The sequence below is a fragment of the Protopterus annectens genome, chromosome 16.part0 (genome assembly GCF_019279795.1).
Source record: "Protopterus annectens isolate FY-2018-M chromosome 16.part0, PAN1.0, whole genome shotgun sequence".
In the NCBI taxonomy this organism is placed as follows: Eukaryota; Metazoa; Chordata; order Ceratodontiformes; family Protopteridae; genus Protopterus; species Protopterus annectens.
Window position 1 is genome coordinate 654,023,452 of NC_056750.1, and position 13,014 is coordinate 654,036,465.

Genomic DNA, 13,014 nt, shown 5'->3' on the forward strand with positions numbered 1-13,014 from the left:
GAGGTGTTAAACTCCTGTCATACTGCATGAAAGTTCTGGAGAAGGTAATTGATTTGGTAAAATAATTTAAACTGCATTTTTTTGTATTATCTTTAAGACTGTAAAATTATTATTCTTAAAATGTTTTGTAATAGTTTGGAGCTTCCCGCCCTGGTCCTTCACTGAAAATGGCATACTTTACAGTCAGACTTTCCCAGTAATCAAATGTCAATAAATAAACAAGAATAGTATGCATCCATGAAAAAATATGGGAGGGTTTCCTGGAAATTTTCTGTCTGGTCCTTCTACAAGAAAGATTTATGCTGCCTAATGGCAAAGAACCAAGTATACAATGAGTGGAGAAGAAATAAACTGAAGGGAAGGTTTATCACTTCATGTATTAGCTTGCATATGTGCATACAAAATGAAGGAAAATATTTTAGGATAAACCAGGCTTCTTATGGTAATACCCTATAGTGGTATTTAAGAGTGGTCGAGGACAATTCTGATGCTTTATGCAGGCAGAAAAGGGTACTGGTTCAAAAAAATAACTGAAATTAAACGTATGGGGTTAGCAGTCTGGATAGGCTATACTGACATTTTAATGTTTAACAGGAAAGGAATGCATCAAAAACTACATACAGAAAGTGATTTAAATAGATTAATGGACCAGGTAATGCAGAACAGTAGTTGCAGAGGGTAAAGAAGTCAGGGAAATTAAAATTCCCTGTGAGAATTAGGCAGACCCAGAAGGCATACAAGAGACATCTAATGTCATCACACTGGTGAGGAACAAGTCAAAGGATGAGAGGAAAGCACTAACACAAGGGAGAGTTGAGGGGAGCTCGGGAATGAAAAAAGCAGAGGAGGAGAGAAGTAACAGGGTGAAAGAGAAATATACAGGGAGGCAGACAGCTTGAAAATAGGAACAAGAAAAATTAACAGCCTATCCACAGAGAGATGTAGAATGTGTGAGAGAAAATGTTTCAAAGCAGACAAGGGCAAATGGGTACATTCCACAGGTGGTAGGATGGCCTGTTGGATGAGACTGGGATGTAACCTGCTAGATGGCTGAGTGACTCACAAAATTAGATAGATCAGGTACAGAAAGTGCTATGTGACAAAACCTGAGTAAAAAGGAGGATGACAATGCAGAGAATGAAGGAATAGACCTACACTGGTGGTAAGTACCAAGTCCAAAATATTTTTTCCTCTAGTCATTTCCTTGCAATTTGGTCCAGGGAGTTTTAATTTATGAAATCAAGGAATTTTGAATGTAACCTGTAGATGAGGTATAGGTATCTCACTTTATTGTTGCCTAGTTAAAGTTTGCCAGGATAATGGAATGATCTCCTGGAATAAACCAAAGAAGGAGGAATAAAAAACCAAGAATGGGTAGGCACAAGCCTAAGTGTGGAAACTCACAGCTGCTGAGCTGAGGGCAATAGTTCCTACCCTGAGGAAGTTGAGAGCGGAGAGACCATACAATAGCCAAAGAACACTCAGTTTAGCTCAGGGATGGGGATCAGGGGATGGAGGATTGTCTGGAAGATACCAGGAGAGGGAAGAGGAGGGTGGAGTGAATTTTGACTGGCACTGAAAATATTGACTTAGAACAAAGGAGAATACTCAGATCCAGCCAAAATAAAAATAAATAAGTAAGTAATACATCCAAGGTTGAGAAGACAGGAGGGGTAAATAGTACTACTTGAAGAAGACCTGATGCTTGGGTGCCTCTAGCAGCTGTTGGAGGGGGTGGGGGAGAGTGGCTGTGGCTCACTTCATGGGTGTCACCTAGCAGGAGCACTAGGTGTTTATCCCAGGTCTATGTTCAGCTGTCGAATGGAAACAAATCACCAAATGGCATTATATCGAAAATGCTGTTCAGCGAAACTCCTCATGTGGGGGGCTGCACCCACCATACCCCCACTAATTATACACACCAACTCCAAAATCGCACTACAGTCAGGAAAGGGCAAATTTCCTGATTCCTACCATAATGCGATCTTACTAAAATGGCTCGATGAACAGCATGTTCAGTGAGACATGCTGCTCGATGCTTTTTCTGTTCGGTGGCTGAACGTAGATGCAGTTTCCTCATGGAGCCCTCGTTAGTGGAGTCTTTGCTGTTATGTGCACTCACAGTTTGAGCCAAAGGGAACCCTCAGAGGGCAGCTGTAGAGAAGCTTGGATGAGACACTGCAGAGGAAGTGATGGTGTGTTGTGGAGAGGGTAGGCCACCCCACAGGATTAGCAAGGATGGCCCACTCCCTACCACTTGACTCTTGCTATGAGTGGCTGGGCTCATGGGGGACTCCGTTGCAGGAATGAATGGGGTGTAAGGCTATCACCTATCTGGGGATCCCTTACTCCTACGACTGTGAAATGAATGGGCCAGTGGCCATTCATGTGCAGGTAGAGGAGAGATTGGTCTTGATCCTGGAAAATAACACTGAAGATAAGATGAAGAAGAAAATATTACGCTCAGATTATCTGAGAGATGGATAATTAATCAGGAGGGACGAGAGGCATAGTCATGGTATTCAGAAAGGAAGACTAGAGATGATTATTGAAAAGGTGATGAAAAGTGGAATAGGAAGATTTTTTTTTTGTGGCAGAAGAGAATAATGGGAACTAGATGGACCACAGACATTATTTACACTCCCAGAAAGGATGAAGAATGTTTCTTCAGTGACTTCTTTGCGCAGTGGGAATAGATTCAGACAGGAATGGAAATAGTTGGGAGAAAAGTTTAACAATACCATACATTCAGAGAGGAACGGACCTGTTTGACAAAAAAATAATATAGTATAATGATAAAACAAGAGCTGAATAGGAAACAGCAGAAGGGAGATAGATATAGAGAGGGGACAACACGCTACTGGGGGAGAATACACATTCACTAAAAACAAGCAAACAGCTTGTATAGGATACTAGGAAATGAGGCACTTGTGGAGAGATTGGAGGTCCTTGAGATACTGGAGAAGCACATATCGGACTATGCAATGGTAGCAATCAAAAGTAAGAGTGGAAAAAATAAGAAAGGAGAGGTTAAGATGGAGGTGGGTCAACTGCAAATGAAAAGAACAGAATGTTAAGGAAGAGTTGAGAGATCTGGTGTGCACAAAGGGAAAATGGAGGGGAATAAAGAAGAGCTGAAAGAGAACCGTGGGGATGGAACAAAGTGGCAGTGAGATGGAAATGAATTAGAGAAGAAAGTAGGTTGGAAAAAGGGGTCAACAAGGAGATTAAGGAGCTTGATAAAGATGAATGGAAATACAGAAGAAATCATGACTACAGAGAGCAGGAAAGGAAGAGCTATGGATAAAGCAAGCAGTGGTAAGAGATGAACTAGGAGGGAGAATCACAACAGCTTCAGACAGTGCGATGATAGAAAAAAGCGGCAGTGAAGGGGAAAATAATGAGAGCAGAAAGTAACGAGACTGATAAAAAGTTTGTGAAAATACAAAGGAAAACATGAATACAGAAAGCAGAAATCACAACTGCTTTACACATAATGAAATGTTACTGGAAAATGTATTGGTGGATATTCGGTGAGACAACAGATAGGCAACTGGTGAAGAAATACAACATGAAATGGAGGGAAAAGACATGAAGATTATAAGATGGGAAGGAGGGGGATGAATGGTGAGGATGGAGGGATTAGGGAAAGCACTGGGGAATTCTATAATGAAATATATAAGGGATCTAGGAAGCACTGGGGAATTCTATAATGAAATATGTAAGGGATTTAGGAGGGAATATGAAGCAACAACTAGCAGTGGGGACAAGGGGATGAGAAATACAAACAAAACCAGGAATGGAGGGATGTTATTGATGTAACAGTAGTGGAGGCCCAAAAAGCTATCCTCGAGATGAAGGAGATGAAGCTGGAGAGTCATTTGCATCTCAACTAAGGAGGAAATGCGGAAAGTGCTAAGGGAAGAGTATGGGATAATTCAGAAATCATTAAAAATCTCATACTTCATGTGATGGGCAAAGTTGGCATTTATCCCAAAGGAATGGGTGAAAAATCTGAAGAAGGAAACTACACCCATATTGTTAATAAAGGCAGAGCTCTAGCAAAATTTTTTGCAGAGTGGCTGAATGGAATTTTGCAACAAATAATATAGGAGAACAGAATGGATTTATAAAACAATGAAAAGATGAATCACAGTGAAGGAGTTCATGTATGAGGTGGACAGGAAGGAGGGGTAAATGGGATGAGGGTTTTATTGTCTCTGACCTGTGGGAAGCCTTTGACAAATTAAAATAGAAATTTCTTTGGGAGTTCTTAAAAATGTGGGATGTGAGGGAGAAATTCTTTAGGTGTGTCAGGGAAATATATGACAATCCTGAAACTGAAACATTGCTGAATGGAGAAGTGTCTAGGGTTGTATATGTAAGGAGAAGCACAAGGCATGGCTGTTCACTGTCCTCAGAGTTGGTCACATTGGTAATACAGGAACTAGCATTGAAAGACAGGGAAAAGCTGAGGGAACCAGAAAACATGGAAGAGATAAAGTCTTGGTTTCTATTATAATATGCAGACGATAGTGTTTTAATTTCAGAAGATGTAGACACAGCCATTACGGAGTTAATAATGGTGTTTGATTTATTGGAGATGGACTCAGATTACAAGAAGAAAAGATCAGTGGTAAGAACAGGGAGATGAAAAGAGAAAGGGGGTAGGAGAAATAAAGGAGATGGAATTCTCAAAATATCTAGTTATATGTGTAGGAGGTATAATGAAGAAACACAAGCCAAGAACCTGGAGACTGTCAAACAAATGACAAGGAGAATTATTGAAAGAGGGGGCAGGAAGACACATGGCATTGTTAGACAGGCGATCACAATCAAGATGCAGGTTCTCCCAGCTATGCTGTGTGTTAAGGAATTTAGTAACAGACCCAAAGGATAAGGTATTGCAAAAACTGCAAAAAGAAATTAATGATTAGATAGAGAAGGGAAATAGAAATGAATATGAAGAGGGAGGCTTAAAATGAGTCAAAAGATGGGATGGTGGGGACTCCCCAATTTTCCCACATATGGTCTAACATGTAACATCATCCCGTGGATAGAAACAGAAGACAAACTGAATAACCAAGGCAACAGGTATAGGAAAAGAGGATGGATACAGGACATCAGAACCAAAAATGAGAGAGCAGTGAAATAATTAGGAAGTATGATGTGGGGATGCGTAAGAAGAAGGCCATTGTGGGGAAAAGGAGGAACATCAGAAAGAGGGATAATGAATAGTAAAGAAGAAGCATGAAAAGGATACAGAACCCTGGAAGAACAGGACTTAGTGAAGCTTGGGGAGAGAGGAAGGAAAGATATTCATGTCCCCAGATGAAAAGAATGAGATGGGCTATATGGGAAGAAACCGTGGAAAATATGATACTGAGGGAGGAAAAATAGGCTAAAGAAAGGAAGAAAGTGTCAGCTGAAAGGGAAAAAGGAAGCTGAATGGCAGAAATGGCAGGAAAGAAGGAGACAGCTATTCAGGATAATATAGAAGGATGAAAAAGAATACATAAGGGAAAATGGGAGGAAGGATGGAGTACCAACAAGAAGGAGAGTGATGGAGGATACTCCAACTAAGCAGATGCAATGGATACATGGAAACAGGAGTTCAGAGTTATAGGGGAGGTGGGAGGGTATTCAAAAATGCTTAGCTCTAAGTATCGCAAGCTGGTGCTTTTTTAACTTAGTCACACAAAAGAAGGCTAGATCTCAGTGTGAAATACATTTAGCTACATTTCAGGAAACTAAGTGAAAATAAAAGACACTGACTCTTAACACTTTACAGATGCAGTAAATGTTTCTAAATAGCCCCAGCATCTTTTCAGCTGTGTTTTTCTTTAGCTCCACTGATTTATAGCACAGTATGTCTGCCAAACTCAGTGGAATATAGTGGATTTTTTAATTCCTGACTGATGTGCCATGCACTGTAGTGGGAGGTAAAGTTTTATACTGATAGTGTAGAGGGACAAAGGACTGACTATGGCTCAGGTGACCCAAGTTCGATTAGCAGATATGTGTGTCTGTCTTGGGGGAAGAGTATGCTGTATGTTTCTGTAGGGGCTGGAGCTCACAGAAGGAAGATGCCAGGATGAGAGTTGGCAAGACACAGCAGATATGATTGCCCCAGGGGAGGGGACATTCACCTAAAGCTCTCCCCATTGCCATCCAACCTTACAGGTGCTGTCAGCACATTAGGGTGTGGAGTTAAAGCTAAGAGAAAGTCATGATCTGCTCAGCATTGGGAGTAAGGAGGAACGTCTGATGGTTCCATGACTGGGGTCAAACCATAGAGTACCAATATGGCCCAAGTCTGGGGGTAAGCCAGACAACCTGAACTAGAATTGGCTCCAAGTCTTCCCATATGATGATAGAGCAGTAAGGGAACCCCCCCCCCAAAAAAAAACAGTGGTGGTGCTGCGGTAGCATTGTCGCCTCATAGCAAGACGTTGTCCCGTTCGATTCTCAGTTAGAGCGTCTTCTGTGTGGAGGCATATGTGAATGGGGCGTGCCTTCGTTGAAGGTTGTGCTGGTAACCCGGTACGTAAAAATCCACTACCAATCATTAGCGGACCAGAGTTTCGCTGTGACGACCCCTAACCGGGAAAAGCCGAAAGACACATAATGCATGATTACTACTTTTTTGCCATTATTAGTTAATGAAGAGAAATTCAGTGTTATTTTTGTCTAGTTATGTGTCAGTGCTGCCTTCTGCCTACCAGAAGTAATGAAAACATGATTGTGACTTTGTAGTTACTGTTTTGGCAAGCACCTGTGATTTTACAATAAAGCACTATACTTTCAGATAAGAAATACGCTATTCAGGTGGTTAAAGCAGAAGTGTATCTTGATGGAATATGTCATATATTTATGATTTGTATTGTATTAAGAAGTAAACAGCTGTTTATAGACTAGAAAACTGAATAGTTGCATTTTTCACCAGTTTTCTACAGGGTATTGTTAGCATTTTAAAAGGACTCCCTGTTGAAATTTTGTGTGACATTATTACGACTCAAGAAAATTATGTAGGTTGAACTTTTAAGTTTGTTTTTTGGAGGCTTCCCCTTCTGTGGAAGGCACTCTAAACCCCCTTCCCCCCTTCTCTGCGTGTGATATATTGGGATAAATTGATCGAAACTCCCAAATGTCTACATTGGTTTTCTCAACACACGTTGGTTTACAAAACAGATGGTTGACAGGTGTGCAATATGGACAGTCCCTGGGTTGGGGCATATTACCATTGTCCAGGGACTGTGTGATCTTAGAGATGTACATTTCACTGAGACCAAGTTAATTTCAGTGAAAGTTCATTTCACCTAAAACTCATTTGACTGACAAGTAGTACTCTAAGGCAAGTCAAAGGTATATGTCCATTTATATATATATATTTATATATATATATATATATATATATAGTGGTCTCACCTTCGGTAACCATATCACCACAACAGTCAGGAAATCCTTTTATGTGGCTGTTAGAAAAATATATAATAGTAATATGCATGCTTAGTGCATTCGAGGTTTAAAAGGGTTAATACATTTATTCTGTTCACACTGTATGAATCTGCACAGCTATTAGAAACTTAGCAAGAGACATTTCAATTCTGCTAATGTCATGAAACTTAACAAAGAGATATTTCATTTCTGCTTATGCCATTAGAAAATATGCAGCTGCTAGAAGCTTTTATAAAGAAAACAATAGATGCTTGAAAGTATAAACCATAGTCAGCATTACTTGTACCAAAGCTAGAAATGTACCTTGAATCTAGATAAAATGTAACACATGTATTAGAACTGTACAACTGCAGAATTGAAAAGTTAAGGTGGGCTAAAATAAGCCAAAGGCCAGGTTGTTTTTCTCAAAATGTTTTTGCAAGATGGCAAATAATCTGACCATGTCAGCAATAAGTCTGGTAACATTTTCTGTGAAACATACAGAAAGCTGTGTCCAACTAATTCAGCAGTAGAATAGTAACATTTTCTGTGTGACATAAAGAGAACTGTATAAGAATAACATACTGATCACCAAAGGGCCAGACAAATCCTGTACCTACATGCTTTGTCTCCTTGCTGCAAGAAATAAAGGGTGCCTTGCTTGAACCTAACGTACATTGGTCTTTGAAGTTTTTTCCTTTTACAGTGGCACACCTCATCACTAAGGGCTTTTCATCCAGAAAAAAGGAGGTCATTGTCCCACTGTACTCATCCCTCATTAGACCCATTATAGAATACAACACCCTGTTTGGTATGTACCCCTCAAGACATTTGCAACAACTGGAAAGGCCGCATAAATACCTCACTAAAAGAATCACAGACCTAAAGCAGATGCCCTATGCTAACCGTCTAATAAACTCCACCATATACTCTGTCGCATATCGTCTACTCAGAGGCGATCTCTGCTTAATGTACAAGACCATGTCAAATCTAGAGCTGTTGGACATGCTACACTTAAAGAAATACCAATCCCTCAGAGACACATGCTCCAGGGATCTAAACCTTGTCATCACAATGAACAAAACATGCTGGAGGGATAGGTTCCTGACCCAGAGGCTCTCCAGACCCTGGAATAGACTGCCCATACATGTCAAGCACAGCACCTCTTTGGCCCTCTTCAGAAGGAACCTTGATGATTGGATTGGAGATAGGAAATTCACTCTGGGGATCATGTCAGTCGCCCTGCTAGACAGGGGTCCAGGGAAGTAAAAACTGTGGGAAGAAATAGCCAGGGAATTGTTATGGCTAGGCTTGTATAGGGCCAATAGCCTAGTACCAACCTATGAATTTATGAACATATGAGAGGGAGAGAAAGAGAGAGAGAAATATACACACACACACACACACACACACACACACACACACACACACACACACACACACACACACACACACACACACACACACACACACACACACACACACACACACACACACACACACACACACACACACACACACACACACACCTCCAGGGTCACTGCACATCAGGATAACACCCCTTTAAATGGTATAAACCTTAGGTAAGCATTCTGATTAATATAGTTTCTGAGAATAAGTTATGTAGCTGCATTACTTAAGTTGTGCCTTCCTAACATGTAGCTTTGCCCTATGGTTTGGCCATTTTTATAAGTACTGGGAAATACAGTCAGGATAGATTGTATTTTACTTCAAAATGTCAGTTATTGTGACTCTGATCTTCTTTGTGTTGACGCAGAAATTAACAATGTATTTACTGACCAAAGTCATCAGATGTTGAGCTCCATAGAAGACAGTCCTTGCATTATCTGCAGTCTCCTTATTTGTGAAGCCAAACAAAGTTTTCATAGAATGTAAAAGCTACTTTTTAGATACAAGAAGTCTGTTGTACTAGTTAGGGAGCCATCAATTGTGTGACAACCCCACTTAAACCTATGGCAATAACTAAGGAGGCTCAATCCTCACCATAGTCTCTGGTAAGGGAGCATCACTGAAAGCAGGGATTGAACAAACAATTTCCCCTAAGAGTACACCAGGAAAAGGCTTCAAACCTGGAACTGGACTATATGCTTCACTCCAGGTCCCCAAATGAGTCTTCACACTAACCACTGCAGAGCAATGTGTCCCAGTTGTATTTGACACACTCACTCTTAAATATTTGATATTCACACATACAAACACTCTTGGGAAAGACTGGCATAGATTTACCTGCTATGTCCTCTTTCCCAAATTACAAGGTAATGGCTGCCACCAGTCCAATACCACAATACCCTTCAAAAGAGATGTTCAGTTATATTGGATAAAATAAATATTGATATAAGTGGTAGCATGTAATCCAAACATAAACACTCTCAGGTTACTAAAAGTACTTTCTAAATAACCAGCCACAATAAAACGTAAAATATTTAATAAATAAAAATGGATTTAAAACATATCTACAGTGAATAACTGATTCCAATAAACCACAGAGTTTCACACACAGGAATTATGAAAATACCACTGTAGGATAGGTTTCATACTGATTGCAGAAAAACTCTAACTGTCTAACTGTAGATGCCTAACTGTCTAAAAATTTAACTGTCCCTTTCTAGTGTAATTAACTCAGCAAGGCAGGATGAGGCTTTTACTTCTGCAAGGCAAAATAAGAGTACTGTATTGTCCATTCTTCATGTTGTTGTCTGATCTTCAGCGAATGGAATAGCAACTCCTGCTATTTCTGCTGAACACCTCTGGAAAACTCTTGAGTGCTAACTACTGATCTGGAAAACAACAACTGACAACTGAACAACAACTACTACTGAACATCAACTGACTCAGCATCTGCTTTTATAGAAGAATTTTTTAAAAGTCATACAAAGCTGTTATGAGAGTTCTATTCTCTCATGTCAGATTTTAAAAAGTAAACAAAACAGCTGCTGTGGAGATTTTTTTGCTTTCTCCTCTTGCACACAATGACATCACATCTGAGTCAGCTGACTGGCATAACCTACATTCAAAATTCTTTTCAAAAAACCTGTACATTTGGTCAGCCAGCAGAACGCTCTTTGATTCAAGTATCCCACACAAATCAAAGCAACTGTCAAAAAACATGAACTTATTTACACAGCTATAGCTAGTCATGCTGGCATATATAGCACAGGGTAATTTACAATTACTTCCAAGTATTTACAAAATGTCATCCAGTCTTGGTAGCACAGATAGCAATATCTGATATCCTCGCAAGTTGTGTTGTGTTTCCCTTTAAAAGTGGAGAAGCATGTACATATCGTTTGCTTTCCTACCAGCAATTGCTTGTCTGTATACCTGTTTAGTTTTCCATCTCACATGTTTATTTATTAAGTTTTGTATATCTCCATGCAGATTCTTGCTGCTTAAGTAACTGTATTTATTTTATTTTATATTTTCTTTTATGAAGTCATGTTTCACTGACTTTTCTATCCCTTGCTCTTCCCGCAGGCTGGAAATTATGTCCGAGATGATGCAGTGGCAAACTTCATCCAGCTGATCTCCAGCGCCAATGAACTGCATGCGTACACAGTGTTGAAGCTATATACAACCATAATGCATGATATTTCACAGGTAAATGGATGGAATCATAGTACCATCTGGAGTTGTTCTCACACTAACTATGAACAGATTCTTGTACTTTTGCCTGTGTTTCTCAAATCATAGAGTGTGATACATATTACTTTTGGGTATAAGAGACTGAACATTTGCTAAACTCTGTGTTTCATGTTTGAAGTAGATATTTGCAAAATGTAATGGTGGTGTTCATTTTCTAGCTAGCTTCCGTATGTGTCTTAATAAAGCTGGATAGAGAAATCCTTGTGTGATGTACTTTAGTTGATTAAAATGAATTTCTGTCAATTTTTTTTGTGTAAGCAAACATATTTTAAGTAGAAACGTGGGAGAAGCAAACACCTCTTTCATAGAATCATAGGAGATTACTAGACTGTCAAGCAGGAGATCATTTTAAGCCTAGCCATTTCAACCCAGTTTTAATACCATAGAAGTACTACTCATTATCCAAGATTGCACTTAGTGATGACTGCCCATGTCCAGGAGGTTTGTGGACACTATTCCCAGTAAGAATTTATGGTGCCCCATCCATTCGTCCAGGTACCTCTTGAAGAGTGTTATAGAGGTGCGCTGTTTCACATGAATTGGTAGCCTGTTCCAAAGACATGACAGTCGCTGGGAGATAAATTTGTACCTCCAGCATGTCGTATTCAAGTCACAGGCCATATTTAAGTCCCTGGAATGGGTATCTCTAGACCCACTTGATTTATGGATATGCAGTAAGTTTATTAGGTTTGGGTCTTGAGTTGCTGTGTAGGCCAGGCATAATTCTCCCCTAAGAAGTCTATGTGATACAGAGTATAATGATAGGGACTTTAGTCGGTCTGTGTAAGGCACATCCTGGAGGCCTTTGATCTTCTTTGCTAGAAACCTCTGAGATCTGTCTAATTGCTGCAGGTGCTTTTATGGTATGTACCAAGTGGGGCGTTCTGCTCAATTATGGGTTGGATAAGTGCCGAGTATAGGGGGGGGTTATAACTTCTTTTGGTCTCGGGGTGATGCCTTTACTAATCAAGTAAGCTACTTGGCAAGCGTTCCTTACAACAGCAGAAATTTGGTGGTTGAAGTTAAGGTCGCGGTCAACCTGTGATCCCAGGTCCCGTACCACTTCATGGGTACTTAGGGCATTGTTGTTGATTTGATAGTGTGAAGGGACAGTGTTTGTGCCAAAGGGAATGATGACGCATTTCTTTGCATTCAGTTTGAGGCCATGACTAATACACCAGTCATTAGTCTGTGTGAGATCCTCCTGGAGTATATCATTTGGGGATTCAATGATTGCACCTAATTTGAAACCATCTGCAAACTTGGTCATCCACAACCCTTTAGTTTTGACCTGAACTTCTGAGAAGTATATACCAAACAGTTGAGGACCCAGCACTGACCCCTATGGCACCCTGCTGGTAACAGTTCTGCTGGTTGATGTGGAGTCACCCTCTTTGATAGTGTGTGTGTCTGGTTTTGAGCCACTTGACAACCCATCTTACAACAAAGGGGTTTACAATCAGTTTGCTAAATTTGTTGGTAATGCCTGAATGTGGGATTGTGTTGAAAGCCTTTGCCAAGTTGAGGTATGATCAGTGCACAGATTAGCCCTCATCAATGTGACAATTTCAAAGAAATCCACAAGATTTAACAGCAGGATCTGCTCTTCATGAAGCCAAATTGGGTAGGATCCAGGGTTTTGAGGTCACCTATGTCTTTATTTATGTAGTCCATAATAATTTGTTCCATGTCCTTACAGAAGAGGCTGGTCAGGCTTATGGGTCTGTAATTGCCCAAGTCTGTTGCTAGGCAACCTTTGTGGAGGGGAATAACTGTAGCTGTTCTCTAGTCCATAGGAACAAAGCCTGTTGTTAGGCTATTATTGAAAGGGGTACTTAGTGGTGATGCTAGTTCATGTTTTAGCCTGTTTAGATGACAGCCTGGGATGTAATTTGGTCCCATAGAGGCCATGTT

At 40.2% G+C, this 13,014-nt stretch overlaps 1 protein-coding gene across 1 annotated transcript in view; it reads left to right on the top strand.

The window, feature by feature from the left end:
- Nucleotides 1-13,014, top strand: part of LOC122790635 (AP-1 complex subunit gamma-1-like) — a 700,858-nt gene that overhangs the window by 624,591 nt on the left and 63,253 nt on the right. Inside the window, exon 14 of the mRNA XM_044058159.1 lies at nucleotides 10,933-11,055. Coding sequence (XP_043914094.1) covers nucleotides 10,933-11,055 — 123 coding nt within the window. The remainder of the gene's footprint in view (nucleotides 1-10,932; nucleotides 11,056-13,014) is intronic.